A 9,717-nucleotide genomic window follows, 5' to 3' on the forward strand; every position below is an offset into this window, starting at 1 on the left:
ATTAAAAATAAGTAAAATGTGACAACTCAAAAAATACAAAACATGCATTCTTGCAAACAGTCTACATATGAGGAAGAAGTGGTACAATTTACTGCTGTCAGATCATTATTTTGCATTATCATTTTATTACCTCCTTATCACATTTTGTTAGGTCGTTAACTCAGAAGACTCTCCCCGCATTCTCAAAGGGCGCAGTGTATAGACATTCTTACAGCTGTATGTCATAATACGACACGAAAAGACGACAAGGACACTGCTGTTCTCCAGGTGAACAAAAAGAGGGACTTTTATTTTCTGACTCTAACATTTATAGTTTTCCAAAAGTGACAGTGGATTGGAGGGTGACAGTGCCACCTCTCCAATGACACTGGACAGACCAAGAGTCCATCAATTCTCTCCTCCTCCATGAAAGAATGCAAAACATAAGTTGTTTACAGAATTGTGTGTGAGAAAGTTTGTTACAAGAATGCAAACATCAGAAGGCTTAGCAAAGTCTTAGAAAATCAGGGTGACAGCTGTACGTCCTGTTTCGAAAGGCACAGCCTTGGCATTAAACCTCCCTTCTTGTTGACTTGAAAGCAGACGAAGATCAAACACCAGAGAACATCTTCTCTTGAGAACGTTTTTCGCAGCCGAGCGATCCCGGGCCCCGCCGCGGGGCCGCGCTCCCTGCGGATCGGGATGCGGCGGGCAGGGGCCCGGCCCGGCTGCGGCGCTGCCGCCGGCGGCCGCTGGGGGCTCCCGCCCGCCCGCGGCCCGTCCCGCCATTACTGGCATGGAGGGCGAGAGCACCTCGGCCCTGCTCTCGGGCTTCGTGTTCGGCGCCCTCACCTTCCAGCACCTCAGCACCGACTCAGACACGGTGGGTGCCGGGGGAGGGCCGGTCCGGGTCGGTGGGAGAGGAGGGAGGGGCGGGCCGCCCCCACCGCGCTGCCGCCGGGCCTCCCCCGCCCGGCCCTGCTGGGAGAGCGCCCGGCAGTCTCTTTGTGTGCGAGCGGCGGAAAAACGCGGGCGTTCCGTGTTCCAACGAGGCGAGCGGCGGCTGCAGCGCCCGGTCCGCCCCGGGCCCAGCGCAGCTCCGGCCGGGTCGCCCGGCCCCACCGTCGGCGGGCAGCACCGCACGGCCGCGGACTGCTCGGGCTCGGTGAACACGGGACCCACCGCAAAGCGACCAAGACAGAGCACTGCCTTGCTGAGGATTTTCTCCTAAATGCGGGCTAGTATTGAAAAATGAGCCAGAACACACTCTGTTAGAAGAAAAAAAAATAGAAAAAGTTCGTTTTGACAGTATTTTTCCTCTCCTGAAGACAGCACTCACACTTGGTATTAAAGAAAATCGTGATAGAATATGCTGAGTTGGAAGGGACCTACAAGGATCGTGTAGTCTAACTTTTGGCCCCGCACAGGACACTCCAAGGATCCCACCACATGCCTGTGAGAGTGCTGTCCAAACGCCTCTTGAACTCTGCCAGGCTTTGGTGCTGTGATCATTTCCCTGGGGAGCCTGCTCCACTGCTCACACACCTTCTGGGAGAAAAGCCTTTTTCTGATACCCAACCTAAACCTCCCCCAACTCAGCTTCATACCGTTCCCTTGGGTCCTGTCGCAGCCGGCAGACGGAAGAGATAAGTGTCTGAAACTCCATTTCTCCTCTTGAGGCAGCTGTAGAATGCAATGAGGTCTCCCCCCACTCTCTTCCAGGCTGAACAGACTACGTGACCCCAGCCACTCCTGCTGTGGCTTCCACTCTGGACCCTCCACTATCTTTGCATTTTTTTACATTTTTTAATAGCTTTGTATTTTTCTTACATTGTGGCACCTAAAACTGCACACAGGAGAGGGGGTGAGGCCACACCAGCACCAACAGCAAGAGTGTCTGTTCAATGCTACTGTTAATGTGATTTTTTTTTCCCCTCTTCCCCTCTAAAGGAAGGTTTTCTCCTTGGAGATGTGAAAGGTGAAGCCAAGAACAGCATCACAGACTCACAAATGGATGATGTTGAAGTTGTTTATACAATTGGTTAGTGTGTCCACATTTTTCATAGCCTGCTTGGTTTTGGGCAGTAAATGACAGGTTTCAGTTTTGAGGGACAGCAGTCTATGGCAAGATCAAAGCTCCAAGATCCCACAGGCTTTGCTGATATTAAAAAAAAAAAAAAACAAAACAACCAAACAACCGAAAACACATGGAAGGGTTATTTTGTAACATTTTAACTACTAAAAAAGATTACAATTTTACTGCAGAAAACAGAGTAATTTAAAAGAAGTAATAGTTCCTATTTCCTTGGATGGCTACTCTTTGCCAAATATCTTGTTACATTAAACATAACTTAGGGTTTAGACCCTTGTCTGGGCTACATCACAAACTCTCCTGGACTACAGTTGCCTTGGAAAAGCTTTGTCTATCAGTGATGTGAACTGTAATGTATTAGCAGCTATTACCTCATTTGGAGCATTAAAATTATGTGTGTGAAGGCTGCAAGCTCTTTAATAATTTCACTAATCAGATGCCAGATGTATTTTTTGTTATCATCTTGATGTGATTGGAGTGGATGTGCATTGAGTAACTCAAGTGAAATCCTTCATACTACATATTTCTCCTTCACTCTGCAGAAGGAGAAAAATACAAAGTACCCAGCTTTGATTTTTCAGTTGACGTAGTAAAAAAGTATACAAAAAATACAGTTTATATAAGTGGGTCCCTTTACATTTGACAAAAGTAATTAGAACATATTTTTAAAATATTTTCTTTCTTCACCTTATTTAATTTTATGTTAATGCATTCAATTTTAAGAAATTATATAAAATTATTTTTTGGTCCCTCTATCAGTTTCATGCTGATCATAGCATGCAGGGGAATATACATCTTGAGTTGATGAACCCAGAGTAATGTTACTTTCTCTTTCCAGACATACAGAAGCATATTCCATGCTACCAGTTGTTCAGGTAAGAATCTCAAGGAAACAGATCTTGAAAAGTTAAAAATTAACCCTAACCTGAACTCCTCAAGTGTTAAACTCACATTGTCTAAGAAAATCACCCAGCTGTAACTATAGTAGCCATTCCTCTTGGAATGACAGATGCAAAATGCCTTAAGCTATTCCTATTTTGGTTCTTTATGTCTTTTTTTTTTTTTTTTTATGTTTGTCTATTCATATAGAAATAGAGATAAGGCATATTGCCCCTTCTGGTGACCTATGATGCCATATAAACTACACAACAATGTCAACACACTGAAAAAAAAGCATTCCATACATTCTAATGCCTCACCCTTAATAGTATTAATTTAATTTTTTTAAAAGAAAGCTATATGATTTTCAGCATGCTCAAGTTATTTTTCCAGTCTAATTTCTCTAATTGTCTTAATTTTCCTATAGCTTTTATAATTCTGCAGGAGAACTGAATGAACTTGCCCTGAAGAAAATACTGTCAGGCTGTAAGAAGGTATTTTATTCTTAAATCTAAACCATACTGAGGAGCTCACTCAAATTTTGGAGGCTGTTCTGGATACCTCTTGCATCAAGGTTTTTTCTTTTCTCATTTTAAACCTTTTATACTCCCTCATTGCTGCTGGTCAAGGCAGTTACGTCCTTTTCCTCCATAAAAAAAACACTTTAGCTTATCTTTGACTAGGATTTGCCTACGTATGTGTCACTACTTTATTTTGAATTATTAATTTCTCAAGTGAACACTTAAGGATCCCAAAGGAATTGCACTGATTTCCACTTTAAGATCAGTTGAGGTCAGCTCACAAGTGGTTAAGGACCGCTACATAAAAAACACCTAAACTTTTTTCACAGAACAAAGTTTTACAAGGGGAAAGTAGAAGCTGAAAAGAAACAACAAAACAGAAGAAAGCTTGCAGTTTCAGCTTGAACGCAGGCTAAGAAACAGACCAATTCAACACATGGTTTTGAAGGAAAGAAGATGGGAATTAGGCTTAGAAGTTTTAAAGGTTTCAAGTTAACTAATTGCTTGACTATGCACCTACTAGCAAACAATTCAGACACGACTTTGCACTGGATGAAACTTGCTTCAGTGACACACAGGGACATCATGATTCAACAGTAACTGTGCATTTTCTTCTGCCTGCAGAGTGTAATAGGATGGTACAAATTCAGACGTAACACAGACCAGACCATGACATTCCGGGAAAGAGTTCTTCATAAAAACCTCCAGTCACACCTATCAAATCAGGGGCTTGTATTCCTCCTTTTAACCTCTAGTGTGATGACAGAAAGTTGTTCTACTTACAGATTGGAACATGCTCTGCATCGGCCTCAGGAAGGGTAATGTCTACAGCATGTGCTAAAACTTGAAACTTTCTCTACTTTGTTGCAATTGAATCAGTAACACTGTATATTTTACCTTTGAAACTTAAACTTTTAATAAGATTGTTCCTTATGTTTCCACAGCCCAGTTGAAGGTTTACTTTGGAATTCTATTCCGGGATTGCCCTTTTTATCTATAGTGCCAGCATCACCAAGCAGACACTGTCAGTTCATTTACACACATAAGCTACACCTGATCAAATTGTTTTGTGTACAGGACCTCAACCACACACGTGTTCATCAAAATATTTAAATTGGTGTTAACTTTATCTTCAGAGATACTCTGCTCACAGGCTAGGCTTAGCAACCAAATGTTGAATTAGTGTGTATTGTAGTCAGAAAGAGGGGAAATTATGGGCATTGCTCAACTTCTGGTTGCTCTTGGAGTTTGCCTCCTCTGTACATGATGTAATACATTTAGCAAGGATTAACCATAATGTAACCCTTCCTCGGATCCTGAATGGCCAAAACCATTTAACTTTCAATGAAACATCTTTGGATATTAATAGATCATGTTTTCATGTTTTTTCTTATGTGTTTCAAGACTTTTCCAGAAAGTCCCTTTGGTGGTTACCAACTTGGGCATGGCAGAACAGCAAGGTTACAGAACAGTGTCCGGTTCCTGTGTATCCTCTGGTTTTGTGAGAGCCATGAGACAACACAGGTACAATACATGTCATATTTACTGACAGCTGTAGCTTCCTACTACCATAACTACACTTACTTTTTTATAAAAGCATTTAAGTGCTTTTGCAAATTTTATACCCATACCTTGTTTCACTTGTTGACATGTTTTCTACAATTGCTTACCATTCCAGCATACTAGGAAATTAATCCCATATTTTGCCAGGAGCTGTCTGTCTCAACACAGGCATCCTCCATTCAAGCTCAAAATGCTTCTTTACTCACTAAAGCTCCTACTAAGTAAGCACTGGGATCACTAGCTTGCAATTACGCTGTTCTACTCCTGGTCACAGGTCAGAATTCTTCCATGAAGATGGGTCCCTACAAGAGGTTCACAAGATAAATGAGATGTACGCCACCTTGCAGGAGGAACTGAAGGTAAGCCAGGCAGGTCTGCCTACCTTCATCAGTTCTACAAAACCAAGGCAGCCAAGGGCTACAACATTTTGCACTGCATGAGAAAACAAAGCCATGTCCAAAACATGGGCAAACTAAAAGGTCAGCAAATTCTACTTACTGTGCTGCACACTACAGTCTCAAAGCTGAGGATTTAAGTTCCCATTTGATTAAAGAACAATGTTTAATCTTCAAGTCCATGAATAAATTCTCACAGGAGGATTATTTTGAAGGAGTACTATCTGTAGTTTTTTAGATCTCCTTTGCCTAGATGGGATGAAATAAAACATCTTGCACCTTGTTCAACACAAGGTTTAAGTTATCTGACAAATCCACCTCCAAATCATTACTTAAGCTTTTTCCTACTCTGTGTCACACTTAACCATGAGTAGCTTCAAGGATTTTTCAACAATTTTAAAGTCAGTTACTGCGAATACTGTTAGTCTGATCAACACGCTCTTCTTCTTGCAGAAAATATGCATTACAGTAGAAGTCAGTGAACGATCTGTAGAGAAACTCTTAGCAGAGGTGGGCCAATTAAAAGAAGAAATAAAGAGGAAAAAGCAACAAAATTGTTTGGGTAAGTTAACCAAATGTGATGCAAGCCTTGCCCTTCCAAGTTGACTCAAGTGGCAGAAGCAGAAAACACTTCTGAACCTGAGGCAGCCGAAACAGCAGAGGTGCAAGAGGTTCTGCCACTCTGACTTTGATTTTTTTTCCTCAGGAGAAGACAAAAAACACCCAGCAGAGCCAAAGGAGAATGTTCTCCTCTGCCAGGCACTGCAAACATTTTTCCCCAATTCCAGACTTCAGACATGCATTGTTTCCTTCAAAGGCCAACAGATATCCAAGAACTGCTGTAACACAGACCATCATATTAATGTCATGGACAAACTGACTCTCATGGTAGAGGAAAGAGACTTCACTGAAGCTGAAACAAGGCATCTAAACAAGCGTAAGGTCAGGGGGACCACATCAGTTTCAAAGTCATTCAAGAAGTCCAGATCATTGCAGCTTCACCAAATGCCACTTCAAGACCAAGAGGACAGTGACCAGGAAAGGAAGCTAACGCTGAGCAGCGCAGAAACAGATGAGGATGTGTTTGAAAAAAACAGAGATGCAAAGGAATACCCACACTCTCCTACTTTCTGAGCTGTCTGTCAGATGACTTCATGCCAAAAGCTGCTGCTGGTGTATTCCAGTGATGTATCAATCTCTAGCACTGCAAGGATGTATATAACAGGGCATTTTTGCAGGTTGTTTTTTTTTCCCAGTGCACAAATCCTGTTCAGTATAAAGATACATCCAAGATAACATTCCCTCACTTTGCCTTCCAGAGTTCCATCTGTTTTCTCTCTCTCAGGGTTCAAAGCCTATGCTACAGGATGCTATCAGTCAGATAAACATGTCACATACTGCCTCAAAGTCATAAAACTTCAAGCTGCTGGTGAAGAAAGTGCCACCCTCCTGATGCAGGGAGCATCAAATGAACATGTTACAGAATTAGCTGTCCACATGAACTGCCACAGTTTAGATACACTAATTTATCCTCAGGAAACCAGCTTGTTTACATCTCCACATCTTACAACGCAGCAAGGGGAAAAACAGTCACCTGAGCTTTAGCAAGACTGGTGAGCAGAGGGAGGGGTCCATATAGCTGCCAGTTTGTATTATGGCTTTAATCTTCTTTCAGACAATAACTTTCAGAGACATCATGAAGAAAAATAAAATGACTGACATTCACCCCTCAGTCAACCACACATTATGCTAGCAAACCACATTTCCAGCAAAAAAGTACATGAACATGAAAAACACTTTTATTGTTTATTTCTGTACAGTATATCACTCTGGATACTTGATGTTACACAGCTTGGGGTCTGTGAGAAATTGTGGGTTCTTAAACATAACTGGCATAAATCCTGTTAAAAAAAAAAAAAGATGGAGGTGTTCTTAGTAGAAAGGTAGTCTTGAGTTAGAAAATTCAAAAGCAAAATCATACTTACCAAATACATGAGCTCTTTTAATGGCTTTTGTAATTTCCTTCTGCTTCTTGTTGCACAAGCCTAAAGAGATGAATTATTTTCAACACTAAGCAAGTCATTAGAGTGTGAAAGGCATGCTACTGACAATTCCCTCTAGCTTTGATTAAGTCCTTCTAGAAAAATGCATGTGTGCTTTTACTGTTAAATACAAAATGCATACAATTAAGGGATATTTTAATTCCTTGATGCAGGCTACTGAGTCAGGGGAATACTATTACAAAATGTACAGAGTTGGGACTGGTTACTTTCAGAAAGATTGCTGATACACAGTTACTTAGACTCACAAAAATATTATTATTACCCATATGTGATTTATTTTAATACTTCACATACCTGTGATATGCCTGCCATAAATGGAGCCAGTATATGGAGAAACAAACTGGGAAAGGAGCTACTTAAAATTAAGAAAAATCAAAGTCAGTTTAAGAACTTTTTTTTGTAGCTTTATGTTACTACTTGTACTCTATTTTCATTTTTTCATCTGTTTTTTCAAAACTCAGTTCTACCCGAAGAAAAAAAGGACAGCTTGGAGCTAGACAGTATTTTCTATGCTTCTGTGCTTTGTGGCAGCTGAACTGTAAGCCAGGACTCTATTTGTTAAACAAGCAAAGTTGTCACACATAGTTAGTAGATTAAGCATCTTAGCATGACTACATTATTTGGCCCTTGACCTACACACATTCTTACTCATAAGTTTTAAACTCCTACACGTACGAATGGATTTTTAAATTGTTTTTTTCAAATCACTTTGGAATTACTATACACACATTTAAAAACAGTAAACCAGTTCCCTTCATCCAAGGACAGCAATTTTAAAACTCACCTGCACATTCTTATAGTCCACATTTATTCCACATAAGACACATCTCTTTGGAGGGTCTTTGTAGGGGCTCTCCATTTGGATGGGCTGAAATCAGAGAATTATTAACATCTGTAAGATGTTCACAAGAAACCAGAGAACATTTGTTACTTTTAATCCTTTAATCAATATTTGTCTTGAAACCAGAAGAGATATTTAGTGCACCACTGAACTCTCACTTCTTGGCACCTCGCAACTTCACCGACTTCTAACAGGTAAACAGCCTTTTATATTTTAGTAACAATGACACTAGTAACTCTAATAAATCATTCAGTAAGATAGTGCTTACACCTCTCTACTTGAAGTCAAAATCTGCAGAAGTTGGTAAAAATGTACTTCTGTCTGACAAGTCACAAGAATCATTTTTAAAAAATAATTTCAAAGCAAATGGCCTGAGGAAGCTTCCACATGCTCACACACATTTTAATGAGAGATTCAGAAATACCTCCCAAGGAGACTCCTCGGGAGGTATTTCTGAATATCCTCCTCAAGCTTCAGAATACACCCAGCACCAAATTCTTACAAGACACGAAAGGTGATTGTTCACTTTGCACAAAGTCACAGAATTGTCAGTGTTGGAAGGGACCTGTAGAGATCATCCTGTCCAATCCCTTGCTAAGGCAAGGTCACCTGGAGCAGGTGACACAGGAACACGTCCAGGTGAGGTAGGAATGTCTCCATAGAGGGAAAGTCCGTGACCTCAGTGGGCAGCCTGTTCCAGGGCTCTGGTGCCCTCAGTGTAGAGAAGCTTTTCCTCATGCTGAGGTGAAACTTCTTGTGTTTTTAGTTTAGAGCCACTGGGCCTTGTCCTGTCCCTGGCTCCACGTCCGAGCTACTGAGATATCAAGTTTAACACGCTATTGTTAAGATATTGAAATAAAGATCCGTGGGGCCTTAATTTCCAGCGCTTGATGACCTCCCTCTGCGCTGCCAGTCCCCACAATGGATTCGGGGCCTGATGAGCCCCGAGCTACACAACGACCAGATCAAAGCGTTTCCAGCCACGGCTGGTATCTTGCGGAGGGGAAGCAGCAGGACAGCAGGGCGGGACAGGTCGTGGAAGCCTCACCTGGTCCGAGCGCTGAGGCTGCCCTTCATGCAGCAGGCGGCGCGGCCGCGCCCACGGCTTCGCTGCAAGGGAAAGAGCGACAAGGTTAGCGACAAGGTTAGCGACGGCGCGGCGCGACAGCCCCCGCGGCAGCTCGAGACAGAGCGGGAGCGGGAAGGACGCACCGAGAAGCGGGAGCGGGAAGGACGCACCGAGAAGCGGGCGCGGCCAGCACCTCCGCACCGCCACGGCCTGCGCCGCCATGACACCCGCAGCGCTCCCCCCCACTTCCGCCCGCGCGTCACTGCCGTCGGCCCACGGCTGGCCAATAGCAGCGCGGTGTGCCCGAGCCGGGAC

The 9,717-nt window shown here is 42.7% G+C and overlaps 2 protein-coding genes across 6 annotated transcripts; one reads left to right on the forward strand and one right to left on the reverse strand.

The window, feature by feature from the left end:
- Nucleotides 1-651: 651 nt before the first annotated feature.
- On the forward strand, nt 652-7,055 carry ABRAXAS1 (abraxas 1, BRCA1 A complex subunit). Of its 5 annotated transcripts, XM_038136038.1 has the most exons (9): nt 722-862; nt 1,930-2,020; nt 2,910-2,946; nt 3,378-3,444; nt 4,096-4,289; nt 4,876-4,995; nt 5,309-5,393; nt 5,883-5,991; nt 6,136-7,055. In XM_038136038.1, exons 1-9 carry the CDS (start codon nt 776-778, stop codon nt 6,561-6,563), a joined length of 1,218 nt encoding a protein of 405 aa, XP_037991966.1. In that variant the 5' UTR covers nt 722-775; the 3' UTR covers nt 6,564-7,055. The 5 variants fall into 5 exon arrangements, with proteins under 5 accessions (XP_037991965.1, XP_037991966.1, XP_037991968.1 ...); XM_038136037.1 differs by lacking the exon at nt 1,930-2,020 and having other exon boundaries at nt 652-862; XM_038136039.1 differs by lacking the exon at nt 3,378-3,444 and having other exon boundaries at nt 812-862.
- Nucleotides 7,056-7,206: 151 nt separating this feature from the next.
- Nucleotides 7,207-9,665, reverse strand: MRPS18C (mitochondrial ribosomal protein S18C). The gene is made up of 6 exons (XM_038136042.1): nt 9,573-9,665; nt 9,382-9,443; nt 8,277-8,360; nt 7,787-7,844; nt 7,415-7,474; nt 7,207-7,330 (listed from the first exon to the last, which is right to left on the reverse strand). The coding sequence occupies exons 1-6, from the start codon at nt 9,622-9,624 to the stop codon at nt 7,254-7,256; spliced, it is 393 nt and encodes a 130-aa protein (XP_037991970.1). The 5' UTR covers nt 9,625-9,665; the 3' UTR covers nt 7,207-7,253.
- Between the last annotated feature and the right edge of the window lie 52 nt (nt 9,666-9,717).

This window comes from Motacilla alba, chromosome 4 (assembly GCF_015832195.1).
Source record: "Motacilla alba alba isolate MOTALB_02 chromosome 4, Motacilla_alba_V1.0_pri, whole genome shotgun sequence".
Taxonomy (NCBI): Eukaryota; Metazoa; Chordata; class Aves; order Passeriformes; family Motacillidae; genus Motacilla; species Motacilla alba.